Genomic DNA, 14,054 nt, shown 5'->3' on the forward strand with positions numbered 1-14,054 from the left:
GACGGCGTGGACCGGACACACCATTGGAGAAAGTAATTTATCAGGTAAGCATAAATTCTGTTTTTTCACAATTTTAGGTTTCTCACTGAAATTATTTACAAACAGCTTGTGCTATTATGGCAGAAATTGTTGTAAAAGCTTCTCTGGGATCCCCTTTGTTCAGAAATAGCAGACTTATATGGCTTTGGCGTTGCTTTTTGGTAATTAGAAGGCCGCTAAATGCTGCTGCGCACCACACGTGAATTATGCCCAGCAGTGAAGGGGTTAAATTAGGTAGCTTGTAGGGAGCTTGCAGGGTTAATTTTAGAGATCAGCCTCCCACCTGACACATCCCACCCCCTGATCCCTCCCAAACAGCTCTCTTCCCTCCCCACCCCACTATTGTTCCCGCCATCTTAAGTACTGGCAGAAAGTCTGCCAGTACTAAATAAAAGTTTTTTTTTTTGTTTTTTTTAAATAAAAATAATAAAATATTTTAGTTGTGATGGACCCCTGCCTTAGCACCAACCTCCCTGATCCCCCCCCTCCAGCTCTCTAACCCTCTCCCCTACCTAATTACCACCATCTTGGGTACTGGCAGCTGTCTGCCAGTACCCAGTTTGGCCCCACAAACCAAAGTATTTTAATTTTATTTTCAACTTTTATTTTTATTTTTTATTATTTCTGTAGTGTAGCAGCCCCCCCCACAATACCCCCACCCCCTCCCAGAACCCTATAGTTTCTCCTTTTTTTCTCCTAACCGTCGGTCGAATGACTGGGGGGGCGGAGCCTGGGAGGGGCTATATGGACAGCTCTTGCTGTGTGCTCTCCTTGCCATTCCCTGTAGGGGAGGAGAATATCCCACAAGTTATGGATGACGGCGTGGACCGGACACACCGTTGGAGAAAGTAATTTATCAGGTAAGCATAAATTCTGTTTTTTCACAATTTTAGGTTTCTCACTGAAATTATTTACAAACAGCTTGTGCTATTATGGCAGAAATTGTTGTAAAAGCTTCTCTGGGATCCCCTTTGTTCAGAAATAGCAGACTTATATGGCTTTGGCGTTGCTTTTTGGTAATTAGAAGGCCGCTAAATGCTGCTGCGCACCACACGTGAATTATGCCCAGCAGTGAAGGGGTTAAATTAGGTAGCTTGTAGGGAGCTTGCAGGGTTAATTTTAGAGATCAGCCTCCCACCTGACACATCCCACCCCCTGATCCCTCCCAAACAGCTCTCTTCCCTCCCCACCCACTATTGTTCCCGCCATCTTAAGTACTGGCAGAAAGTCTGCCAGTACTAAATAAAAGTTTTTTTGGTTTTTTTTTTAAAATAAAAATAATAAAATATTTTAGTTGTGATGGACCCCTGCCTTAGCACCAACCTCCCTGATCCCCCCCCCCTCCAGCTCTCTAACCCTCTCCCCTACCTAATTACCACCATCTTGGGTACTGGCAGCTGTCTGCCAGTACCCAGTTTGGCCCCACAAACCAAAGTATTTTAATTTTATTTTCAACTTTTATTTTTATTTTTTATTATTTCTGTAGTGTAGCAGCCCCCCCCACAATACCCCCACCCCCTCCCAGATCCTTTTATATGTAAAAAAAAAAATGATTTAGCTTTTTTTTCCCCTTCCTACTTCATTGGTGTCAGTGTGGCTAATGCGCGCACACGCTCCCTCCTCCCACCCGGACAACGGCACCATCGCTACCGGTGCAGAGAGGGCCACAGAGTGGCTCTCTCTGCATCGGAGGCTCGTAAAAGGGTATTGCAGGATGCCTCCATATCGAGGCATCACTGCAATACCCTCAGAGCTGCTGGAAGCGGTTGTGATCACTTCCAGCACTCTGTTAGACAACTGACGTACCAGGTACGTCTATTGTCATTAACAGTTAGTTTTTGCATGACGTACCTGGTACGTCAGTTGTCATTAAGGGGTTAACAACAAAGCAAAAATGATAAAACATGCAGGTCTCTGTTATAAGTCTTATCTAAACCATGAAAATGTAATTTAGACTTTACTGTCCCTTTAAGTAGCATTAACTGCATTCATTTAGAATATTGCTACATGAGAAGTGCACTAAATTGGTGCACTTTCAGTCTTTACGTTTCAACAGATGTACGCTCGTTCCTTAGAGGAAGTGTACTTCTGAAAAAATGCACAGTAAACTAGGCAAGTATGGAATCTGCCTGGTTACTGTGACAGTAGACCTATTTAAACTGCTTTTATTGTAACGTGCATTTAGCCTTGTTTGTCTGATACTTTGCACTGTATTCATGCTCTCATAATTTAACTCTAGCTTATACATTCCCCAGTACAGGCTGCACCGTGCACTGAACATAACATATAATATATTTTTTTAGTCATATTATAATAACAGCAAAATGTATGGTAACCTATTTAATTTTATCTAGACGTTATGGGTTGTATGTTATGAATTTGGCATTTATTTTAGTAAGTAAGGGCACAGTTGATATATAGAAACAAAAACTTCACAAAAGTATTGCTCAAATAAACAGGAGCTAAATATAGCTGTTTTGATAGTGCGCCCAATTTTGGTGGTCAGTGAACAGATGGGTGCGGGCATTGTAATACTTTGTAATATAACATTTCCTTCCATGACTTCATTCATTACTGTTGGGAAATACAACATCTGGCCACCAGAAGGAGGCAAAGACACCCCAGCCAAAGGCTTAAATATCCCTCCCACTTCCCCTATCCCCCAGTCATTCTTTGCCTTTCGTCACTATAGGAGGTGGCAGAGAAGTGTCAGAAGATTTTGGATAGTCCTGTAATGGGTATATTCCCTTCAAGAAAGGACTGGAGATTCAAGTAATGTGAACCTCTCAGTGAGAGTATGGATAAAAGTTAGAGTCTGGAGATGCAGGGAAAGTTTTTCTGCGAACCCATCCAGACTGTTGCCTAACAGCTCCTGAGCAATCAGTGTTGTCGAGTTTCACTGCTTGCTGTTACACACTCAAGTCCATGTCAGAGCGTTGCTGCAAGACTGTCACACTTGAGAGGCTGTGTCTGTTCCACAGCATGTATCCTGGAGGGTAAGACTGTTTTATATATACCCTTTTTTTCTTATACAGGGTCACAGTGTGGCTCCTTTATGCCTCGATAGGATCAATCGTTAATATCTCCTTCAGGGAGATTATTTGAACAGCTAGGGGCTATTTATAACTGCTTTAATGTGATAGTTTTTGGGCTCATAGACTGTGTGCTTTTGGCTTGACACAAACAGGTTTCACTTTTGTTTTTAAATGTTGCGCAGCTCATAATAGCTTAGCGCCTTTTTCATAGCAGGGGAAGTCCTGTTCTATGCACCACGTGACCGGGTGCAGTCTTTTCATTTTCCTATGATCCTGCTGTGGACATCACTCCTAAGGAGAGTGTTTTCACTGTTAGCTGTCTGGGAGGTGGTGAGTGCCCCAGCCATTGGGATTATAAAGGTGCCATTTTTTTTAATAAAAGCTTTTTTTGTCTGTCCTTCTGTGGATATATACTTAGCTATGGAGGACTCTGATACTACATTAGAGAAGGTTCCGCTCCTGATTAATAATTCCTGTTTATATTGTGAGGAGGCCGTGGTTTGCCCGCCTGATCAGTTTTGTTCCATTTGCCTAAGCATTGTTCTAAAGTCTAAGAAGGGAGAAAGCCTGCTAATACTCATAGCGCTATCAACCCCTCTGAGCCGTCTACCTCTCCGGAATCTATGTTGTGTTTTTTATTAATGGAGGTTCTGTCTACGCTAGAGTTTCCAGAGGCTAAACTCCCTGAGGAACCTAAGATCCCTAAATTAGACTGGGTTCATGAATAAAGGAAGATCCCTCTGACTTTTTCTGTGCCAGTTAAAATGGCAAACATTATTAGTAACGAATGGGAAAGAATAGAAACTTCTTTTTCCCCCTCGTCTACTTTTAAAAAATTATTCCCGGTCCCTTACTCTCAATTGGATTTGTGGGGCTCCATCTTTAAGGTGGATGGCGCTAAGTGTACTACTATCCCCCTGGACGATAGTCCTTTTAGAGAGCCTATATATATAAAAAAATGGATACTTTGCTGAGGAAGAGGTTTCAACATACAGGGTTTTTCAACCGGCGGCGGCTGTAGCCATGGTTGCTGGAGCAGCTACCTACTGGTAGCTGTCTGAGCTCATTGAGGTGGAAACTCCCCTTGAGGATATACAGGAGAGAATTAAAGCTCTGAGCCCCAAGGCAGAACACTGTGCGATCTGCATTCTTATCACAGAAACGGAAGGGTCTCTGCAGAAAGAACGGCAGCGTCATTTAAAACATTTTTTTGCCTGCACTTTTAATTTATTCCTGCAGGTGTCACTGTTATATTCTATCTCAATGTAAATATTTGCTACGTTCCTCTCTTTTCAAATTCCTTCCACTTCCTAAACTCCAGTGCGGTACAGGGTAACAGCACATTGCAGAAAAGTTAAGTCAGGGCTTAACAAATGTAAATCTAGGAGTGTAGGAGACAACCAAAATACTTAGACAGATTTTGTTTTGTTCTTTAATAAATGTGTGTGTATGGTGTGGGTGTGTATGTTGTGTATATTGGGTGTGTGGGTGTGTATATGGGGTGTGTGTAGAGATCACAGAAGCTAAAACTTTACCAAATAAGTTAATTGGATATGCACAGTATTGGAATAATGGGGTTGTGGACCCTTACCAAGCCTTTTTCAGAATACTGTGAATATCCCTTTAACTAATTTTGGGAAAAGCTTCAGCCTTTGTCATGTATAACAGATTTTTTTTTATTTTTTTTTAAATGGGTGTGTATTCTATTATTTGTTGTTCCAGTGTTTGTTTGTTTTTAAAGATCTCTTTACTGGAATCAACTCTGAGGTTGTCATAAATAAATAATATACAGTGTGTGTGTGTGTGTGTATATATATATATATATATATATATATATATATATATATATATATATATATATATATATATATATACACACACACTAATTTCAAGTGCCATCCTTTAGGAAGCATATATTATACATCAGCAGTATAAGCATGGAGCAGAAGCCCCTCCAAAATAGGCATATAGACTCTAGCAGTACAGTACAGCAGGTTCTCAGGCAGACTGACACTGTGGTAACGTACAGCAGACATCAGCAAGGCTGTACATGAACCTGTCCTCATGCACATGAGTAAGGGCAACAAACACAGCAACACCGGCTCCTTAGAGACACTGCAGAAAAATTTTCACTAAAAAAATTCTCATCGCAGAAAATTAAAAAAAGTTCTACCTCTGGGGCTCTGAGAATTGCTAACTCCTTCATCTGTGCATTTAGGCGAATAATCTGCATATTTGCATGAAAGGCTTCTGGCTTTGCGGTCCTAGCCCGCTGGGCTCTCTGGTTGAAGTTTTGGTCTCCAGATAGGACTTCTAAATCCAGACTCCTTTCTCTTCCTTTCAAGGGAAAGATTTTATTCGGTCCAGAGCTGGACTCCATTATTTCTACTGTTACCGGAGGGAAAGGTGCCTTCCTAGGATAAGAAGAATAGGCCTAAGGGACAGCAAATTTTCGTTCTGACAAATCACGACGACAGCAATCCTCATCTAAGTCCGAGCAGCCGAAGAGTACTTGGAAGCCGGCTTAGTCCTGAAATGAATCCAAACAGACTAGAAAGCCTGCCAAGAACAAATCGTCATGAAGGGGCGGCCCCTGATCCGGGATCAGATCTTATAGGGGGCAGACTGTCTCTTTTTTTCAAACACTTGGTTCCAGGATGTACAGGATCCTTGGGTCCTGGATGTTGTATCTCAGGGATACTGGATAGGTTTCAAATCTCATCTGCCCAGGGGCAGATTCCTACTCTCAGACTGTCTACAAGACCAGAAAAGAGGACTGCCTTTTAGGTTGCATACAGGATCTCTGCTCTCTAGGAGTAATTGTCCTGGTACCTACAGCAGAAAGAGGTTTGGGGTTTTATTCAAAGCTTTTCGTGGTTCCAAAAAAGGAGGGAACTTTTTGTCCAATTCTGGACTTAAAGTGCCTAAACAAATTTTCTAAATGTGTTCCCTCTTTCAAGATGGAAACAATACGGTCAATACTTCCTCTGGTTCAGGTAGGACAGGTTTATGACTACCATAGACCTGAAGGATGCATACCTTCACGTTCGGATACACAGGAAACCTTTTCAGTTCCTGAGGTTTGCTTTTCTGGACCAGCACTTCCAGTTCATAGCTCTACCGTTTGGCCTAGCTACTGCTCCAAGGATATTTTCGAAGGTTCTGGGGGCTCTCCTAGCCATTGCCAGAACACGAGGTATTGCAGTAGGGCCTTACCTGGATAATATCTTGGTACAGGCATCATCTTTTCTTCTAGCAGATGAACACACTGAGTCCCTTCTCTGTCTTCTTCGATCACATGGATGGAAGATAAACTTGGAAAAGAGTTCTCTTACTCCAAGTGCCAGGGTGAATTTCCTGGGGACAATAATAGACTCCATATCCATGAGAGTATTTCTCAGAGATCAGAGAACGTTGAAAGCTAACCTCTGCATGTCTTGCCCTCCAGGCCTCCTTTAGACCCTCAGTGGCCCAGTGTATGGAGGTGATTGGACTCATGATGTCCTGTGTGGACATCATTCCCTTTGCCAGATTCCATCTCAGACCCTTACAACTATGCATACTGAGACAATGGAACGGCGACCATTCAGATCTGTCTCAACAGACTGTGCTAGACAGAGACTCACTCTCTTGGTGGTTCTGTCCAGATCATCTGTCCTAAGGCATGTGCTTATTGAGACCGTCCTGTGAGATTGTGACTATGGGCGCAAGCCTTAACGTCTGGGGAGCCGTTTTGGGTGCCAAGAAGGCACAAGGGCTGTGGACTCAGGTGGAGTCCTCCCTTCTGATCAATATATTGGAACTCCGGGCAATCTTCAATGATTTGAAGGCTTGGCCCCTTCTGGGTTTGTCCCAGTTTATCAGATTCCAATCAGACAATATAACCTCGGTTGCCTACATCAACCATCAGGGGGAACGAGAAGTCCCTTGGCGATGAGTGGGCGGAGACTCAGAGCTGTATGCTGTTAGAGATCCACATTCCGGGTGTGGACAACTGGGAAGTGGACTTCCTCAGCAGGCAATTTTTCACCCAGGGGAATGGTCTCTCCACCCAAGGTGTTTGCAGAGATATGCAGCGAGTGGGGGACGCCAGAGATAGATCTCATGGCATCCCATCTCAATTCCAAGCTACCCAGGTACGTGTCGAGAAATTCTCAGGCGAAACTGATAGATGCCCTAGCAGTGCCATGGAGGTTCAGACTCGTATATCTTTTTCCTCCATTAGTGCTTCTCCCTCATGTGGTGGCCCACATCAAGCAGGAGCGAGCACCAGTGATTCTGATTGCTCTATCGTGGCCGTGCAGGAAGTGGTTTGCGGATCTGTTGGGGATGTCCTCATCTCCCCAATGGAAGTTACCTTGTCGCAGAGATCTGCTGATACAGGGTCCCTTTGTACATCAAAACCTAGATTCTTTGAGGCTGACTACATGGAGATTGAATGTTTAGTCTCAGCCAAGAGAGGGTTTTCTGAGAGTGTTATTGACACTTTGATTCAAGCTCATAAGCCAGTTATTCATCGTATCTATCATAAAGTGTGGAGGACTTACTTGTACTGGTGTGAAGTGCATGGGTTTTCCTGGCATAAGGTTAAGCTTGACAGAATTTTGTCTTTTCTCCAGGATGGACTTGAGAAGGGTCTATCTGCTAGTTCCCTGTGTCTGTGTTACTGCACAGAAGATTGGCTATATTTCCATATGTGCAGTCCTTCATTAAGGCTCTGACTAGGATCAGACCTGTGTTTAGATCTGGGGCTCCGCCTTGGAGCCTCAATCTTGTTCTTCGTGTTTTGCAGCAGGCTCCGTTTGAGGCTATGCATACTGTTGACGTTATATTGTAATCTTAGAAGGTTATTTTTTTGTTGGCTATTGCCTCTGCATGCAGAGTTTCTGAGATTTCTCCTTTGCAATGTGACCCCCTTATCTTGTTTTCCATGCTGATAATGCGGTTTTACGTACTAAATTAGGGTTTCTCTCTAATGTGGTGTCTGACATAACATTAATCAAGAGATTGTTGTTCCTTCTTTGTGTCCTAATCCTTTTTCAGCAAAGGATCGTTTGCTTCATAATCTAGATGTGGTTTGTGCCTTGAAGTTTTATCTTCAGGCTACTAAGGAGTTCAGGCAATCTTCCTCTTTGTTTGTCTTCTATTCAGGGAAGCGTAGGGGGCAGAAGGCTACAATGACTTCCCTATCTTTCGGGTTGAGGAGTATCATCCGCTTAGCTTACGAGACAGCGGGAAAAAAGCCTCCTGAGAGGATAATGGCTCATTCTACTAGAGCAGTGGCTTCCTCCTGGGCTTTTAAGAACGAAGCCTCTATGGATCAGATTTTTAAGGCGGCTACTTGGTCCATCTTACACACTTATTATAAATTTTACAAGTTTGATGTGTTTGTTTCGGCCGAAGCTGCTTTCGGGAGAAAAGTTTTGCATGCTGTGGTTCCCTCAGACTAGGGTCCGCCTCTCTTTTGTTCCCTCCCGTTATTCCTTCAGTGTCCTCTGGAGCTTGGATATAGTTTTCCCAACAGTAAGGAATGAACTCGTGGACTCTCCTTATGGAAGGAAAACATAATTTATGCTTACCAGATAAATTCCTTTCCTTCCTGGCAGGGAGAGTCCACGACCCCGTCTGTAATTTATTTTTATTGGGTGGCTGCCTTTTTATATTATTTCTTCTGGCACCTTTATACCCTGATGTTTCTCCTACTTTTCCTTGTTCCCTCGGCAGAATGACTGGGGGATGAGGGGAGTGGGGGAGGTATTTAAGCCTTTGGCTGGGGTATCTTTGCCTCCTCCTGGTGGCCAGATGTTGTATTTCCCAACAGTAAGGAATGAAGTCGTGGACTCTGCCTGCCAGGAAGGAAAGGAATATTTATCTGGTAAGCTTAAATTATGTTTTTCTGTTATTTATAAATGTTACTTAATCTTTCCAAAGCACAAATCAATTGCATAATTTAACATAAATTGATTTTGTGATATTATGTGTAGCATTCCTTTGTGTGTTTGTATATGTATAGTTCTCTCGTAATTCTAGACTTCAGATAAAAAAAAAATCTGAAAAAATGTAGTTTATAAATAACTATCCTTATTTAATTTCTTTCCAACAGAGAACTGGGATATTTGTAGTAAAGGCTGGAGTGCTGATCCTAATTCTAATGTTGAAAATAATTCTTCTGAAAACAAGGAATCAAGTGATGTTGCACATAAGAAAATTAATGCAGGCGAGAAAGCATTTTCATGTTCTGAATGTGGAAAATGTTTTACCCAGAAATCAAGTCTGGTTAGACATCAGAAACTTCATACAGGAGGGAAAGAATTTTCATGTTCTGAATGTGGAAAATGTTTTATATGGAAATCAAATTTTATTAAACATCAGAGAGTTCATACAGGAGAGAAAGCATTTTCATGTTCTATTTGTGGGAAGAGATTCACCCAGAAATCAAATCTTCTTGGTCATCAGTCAGTACATACAGGAGAGAAACCGTTTTCATGTTTTGAATGTGGGAAATGTTTTCGACGGAAAACAGATCTTAAAACGCATCTGAAAATTCATACTGGAGAACGCGTATTTTCATGTTTTGAATGTGGGAAATGTTTTACCCAGCATATAAGTCTGATTACTCATCAAAAAATTCATACAGGTGAAAAAGCATTTTCATGTTCTGAATGCGGGAAATCTTTTATCCAGAAATCAGATTTTACTAAACATCAGAAAATTCATACTGGTGAAAAAGCATATTCATGTTCTCAGTGTGGGAAATGTTTTACCCAGAAATCCAATCTTATTAGTCATCAGAAAATTCATACAGGAGTGAAAGCATTTTCATGTTCTCAATGTGGGAAATGTTTTACCCAGAAATCCAATCTTATTAGTCATCAGAAGATTCATACTGGAGAGAAAGCATTTTCATGTTCTGAATGTGGGAAGAGTTTTACCTGGAAATCCAGTCTCATTACACACCAGAAGAGCCATAAAGGAGACAAAGCAATATAATTTTCTTAATGTGAAGCATGTTTTAATCTCCAGTAAAGGTTTTTATGAAACCAGAACATATTCTGAATGGAACAAACAATTTGCAGACAGGGCCCTGCAGTAATGGTTAAGTCCAGTGAGTTTCCTGTCTGTTTGGGAACTGAAAGCATGATTTGTATACCTCTTTAAAAGAGCCAGATAAGTTTAGACACCATTGTTGGAAGCCACTATTTTGGCCAATCAGTCATCAAGTTGTTGATCTCCAGGTTACGTTTACTGTATATAATCCTGTTTTTTCCTGAATAAAACACTTCTCCAGGATACTTGTTTAAAAGAGCAATGTATGCTTAGTGTGCCTGAGCTGTTCTCATTGAAGGTTTCTGATATTTGCATAGAGTAATAAAATCACTTAAAGGGACATGAAACCCAAATTTTTTTTCTTTCATGATTCAGAAAGAGAATACAACTTAAACAACTTTCCAATTTACTTCTATTATCTAATTTGTTTCATTCTTTAGATAGCCCTTGTTGAAGAAATAGCAATGGACATGGGTGAGCCAATCACACGAGACATCTATGGGCAGCCACCAATCAGCAGCTACTGAGCCTATCTTCAACAGAGGATATCAAGAGGATGAAGCAAATTGGATAATTAAAATAAATTGGAAATTTCTTTAAAATTGCATGCTCTCTCTAAATCATGAAAGAAAGAAAAAAGTGTTTCATGTCCCTTTAAATGACCATTAAATACAGTGCATGTGTATTATCAAGTGTGTCATAAAAGACAATACAAACATACTTTCTCTTATTTTAAGATGAGCAGTAGATATTTCAAGAAGGTGGTAAAATTCCATGATCCATTATTTCTTGTAATTATACTCCTGGCCTATAGGAGGAGGCAAAGATTCCAAAACTCGAAGAGCCCTTAAAACCCATGAAACCTTACTGGAAACTAGTCTTATCTTTGCCTTCACAGGAGGAAGGTGAAGAAGGAAGGTGCTTTAGGTGTTGGTGAGAAGGGTGCTTAGACCAATCAGTTTTCTTCTCGGATAGCTACTTTATGGACAGAGTGATAACTTTGGAGTATGGGTAGTGGCACAAGAACACCCTATGCAAGTTAGTCACAGTCCTGCCACAGGTTTTGCAGGGAACGGTCCTTAGCCGCCTCTTGTTGGTTCAGCGTTATACTGCATTATTTAGATCCTCTGCTGTCACGCGTACAGCACTGTTTTGGCTATCTGCTGGAAGCAGTTCCTGTTGCTTATGGTAAGACCATTTGTATGGGTGCCTAAAAGGTAAGTGTGGGGTTGTTGTGGAACCTGCTTAGCCTGTAGGCTATTGGTAAGTACTCTCTTATGTGTATATCATAGCCTGGGGATCATTAAGTCAAGCATTTTAGGTTTGGGCATATACATACCTTATCTCACCCTATAATAGGCCTTGAGGTGCGTTAATATTTATGGTAGCAAGTATCTGCTTCTTTAACGCTTAATTTTTAAACTTGAGTTTATGTATACAGGCATACAATCAAATATTAAATTGTAGTTCAAAATTGTACATATGAGAAAGTACATTATAAATGATGAACAAAAAGCAACCATTTTTTTAAAAAAATTTTTTTGGAGATGAATAACATAATAGAGGAGGTATTTACAACATTTATAGTACAGTGCTCACCATTGGAGTTGCAAATGTGAAAACAATTGTTGGAAACCTAGTTGAATAGAATCATATAACTCTCAATAGAATAATAGAATGTTCCACAGAAAATAATATATAATAATAAAATATTTTCTACCTTCCCAATTATCAGAATTATAAGAAAAAAATAAATATATGTTTGCGTGATTTCAGGTGAGTCCACTTTTGGACCGTTTTACTCAAATAATCTAGATATAATGGTGCAATTACATTATAGGCAACTCTTGGGTCCTCAATCAAAAAATGATAATATAACGTTGGGAGCAATACATGTAAAAAATATAATTGTTATATAATTATCACAGGTATAAGCTTACTAAACATTTTTCAATGGATATAAGACGCCAACAACATAAACACCTACTAAACACCTTATTCAAAAATGTACTTAGCTAAGTTTCTATTACGTATAAAGAAACATTACAGTCATCACTTAAAGCTTAATAATACTCAGGAGAATAAAAAAAATAAGCATTTGGGTAAATGGATCTTAGCAATATTACTGGGCATATCACAACGAACCAGGCTGTTACATTTTGGTGAGAAAGCAATTAAAGTTTATCCCTTTAAAAAAAAATTGCTCACTGTATAGATCTGTCAATATATAACTATAGACCAGGGTCGGCTCCAGAACAAATGAAATTATGGGGGGCGGCATTTTTTTTTCCACGAGGGGGCACGCATTTACAAAGCATGTATGAAAGTCAAAAATAAGAGCAGACCTACACTTTCCAGAAAAGGGACACACGCACACACAAAATATACAAACAAATTTATGATCCAACAGGTATATTTTTGAGAGCCCTGTTAAATGGGCTTTATAGAGGTTATACATTTTTACTTTTCAAGAGAATGCAGGAGTCGGCTTTATTAACATTTTAGTAGCACAGGTTTCCCAGGTTTTGGAAACTTCTGTATGGACACTAAGAAGTAGGACAAAAATAGGGACAAATGCAAAACATTTAAATAAATTTACTTTAACCATGTACAGGTGGCCCTCGGTTTACGCCGGTTCAATTTGCGCCGTTTCAGTATAACAATCTTTTTTCAGTTATGTGACTGCTATTGAAAAGCAGTGCACTAATTAAAATAGCCAGTAGGTGGAGCTGTCTGCTTGTGTTGCAGCAAAGTTTTGCAAGCTTAGCAGACTGAAATTAATCTGTGTATACAGAACAAACATTAGCTATCGAGCAGCTTTCAAAGGAACAAGATCTAGCAGCCACTTCCCTATTATCTTCCTGTCAAGCTGCTTGAGGTGAGGGTGCCTAACTGCCTATTAATCACTGCAGATTGAAATGCATAGAATAGGTGCAGACCCAATATTATCTATCATGCTAACAATGCAGAGAGCTGTTTGCAGAAAAATGCAAGTAATTTTTTTTGTTCATTAAACTTAGTTTGATGATACAGTCTGTTGTGTGATTATTTAATTAGGTTTATAATGCTGTTTAGCATTTAAAGTCTTCATTTCAAAGCTTTAAAAATAATGTATTAGGTGTTACTTATATCAATTTTGAGAGGGGCCTGGAATCTAATGCCCTCACTTCCCATTGACTTACATTATAAACTGGGTTTCAATTTACAATGGTTTCGATCTACAACCATTTCTTCTAGAACCTAACCCTGGCGTAAACTTAGGGATACCTGTATTTAAATATATGGATCCATCCCATACTGACTACTTAACATTCTTTATGACTCTAGTACACTGGTTTTCAAACCTATCCCCAGGCCTCCGTAACAGGCCACATTTTGTGGATATCTGAACTGGAGCACAGGTGAAATGGAGGCCTGAGACAGGTTTGAAAACCAGTGCTCTACCAGTATTTATTTTTGGTAGACAAGCTGTACAAAACATTACCCACTGCTTTTGAGTGACAAGTATACTATTGAAATTAAATGACAAGAGTAGATCATCATTCATATTTACTAGTTTTGACATGTCAATAAAACAGAATATGAGAGAATGTGGGAAAATAGTGCGCTGGTATATAGAGTATCAGACCGCTTACAGTGTTTTTTAGATCCTTCAATCTAAAAATAGTGTATAGTGAAAGAAAGGGGAGGTCTTGTAAGGGCGCTAATATCTGAAGATACTTATGTGAAATTATTAATATTATCTGTGATAAATATTCGTAATAAGATGAAATCAAATAGGAACAGTTTCTAAAAAACAAGTGATTTATTTGGTTACAATATGATTTGAGAAAATATATATAGAGACGTCTCTAGTACAATTCAATTAAAAACAATAATGAAATTTAGCATAAAAAATAATAAAAAGTGGTACTGATTAGTACTTCATGAGAA

The 14,054-nt window shown here is 40.0% G+C and overlaps 1 protein-coding gene across 3 annotated transcripts in view; it reads left to right on the top strand.

Annotated features, from left to right (window-relative positions):
• LOC128666916 (oocyte zinc finger protein XlCOF6.1) overlaps positions 1-10,379 on the top strand; it is a 258,096-nt gene extending 247,717 nt beyond the window's left edge. For all 3 annotated transcript variants that reach the window (XM_053721734.1, XM_053721733.1, XM_053721732.1), the window contains one exon: positions 9,178-10,379. In XM_053721734.1, coding sequence (XP_053577709.1) covers positions 9,178-10,064 — 887 coding nt within the window. In that variant the 3' untranslated portion in view covers positions 10,065-10,379. The remainder of the gene's footprint in view (positions 1-9,177) is intronic.
• Positions 10,380-14,054: the final 3,675 nt, after the last annotated feature.

This window comes from Bombina bombina, chromosome 7 (genome assembly GCF_027579735.1).
Source record: "Bombina bombina isolate aBomBom1 chromosome 7, aBomBom1.pri, whole genome shotgun sequence".
Classification (NCBI taxonomy): Eukaryota; Metazoa; Chordata; class Amphibia; order Anura; family Bombinatoridae; genus Bombina; species Bombina bombina.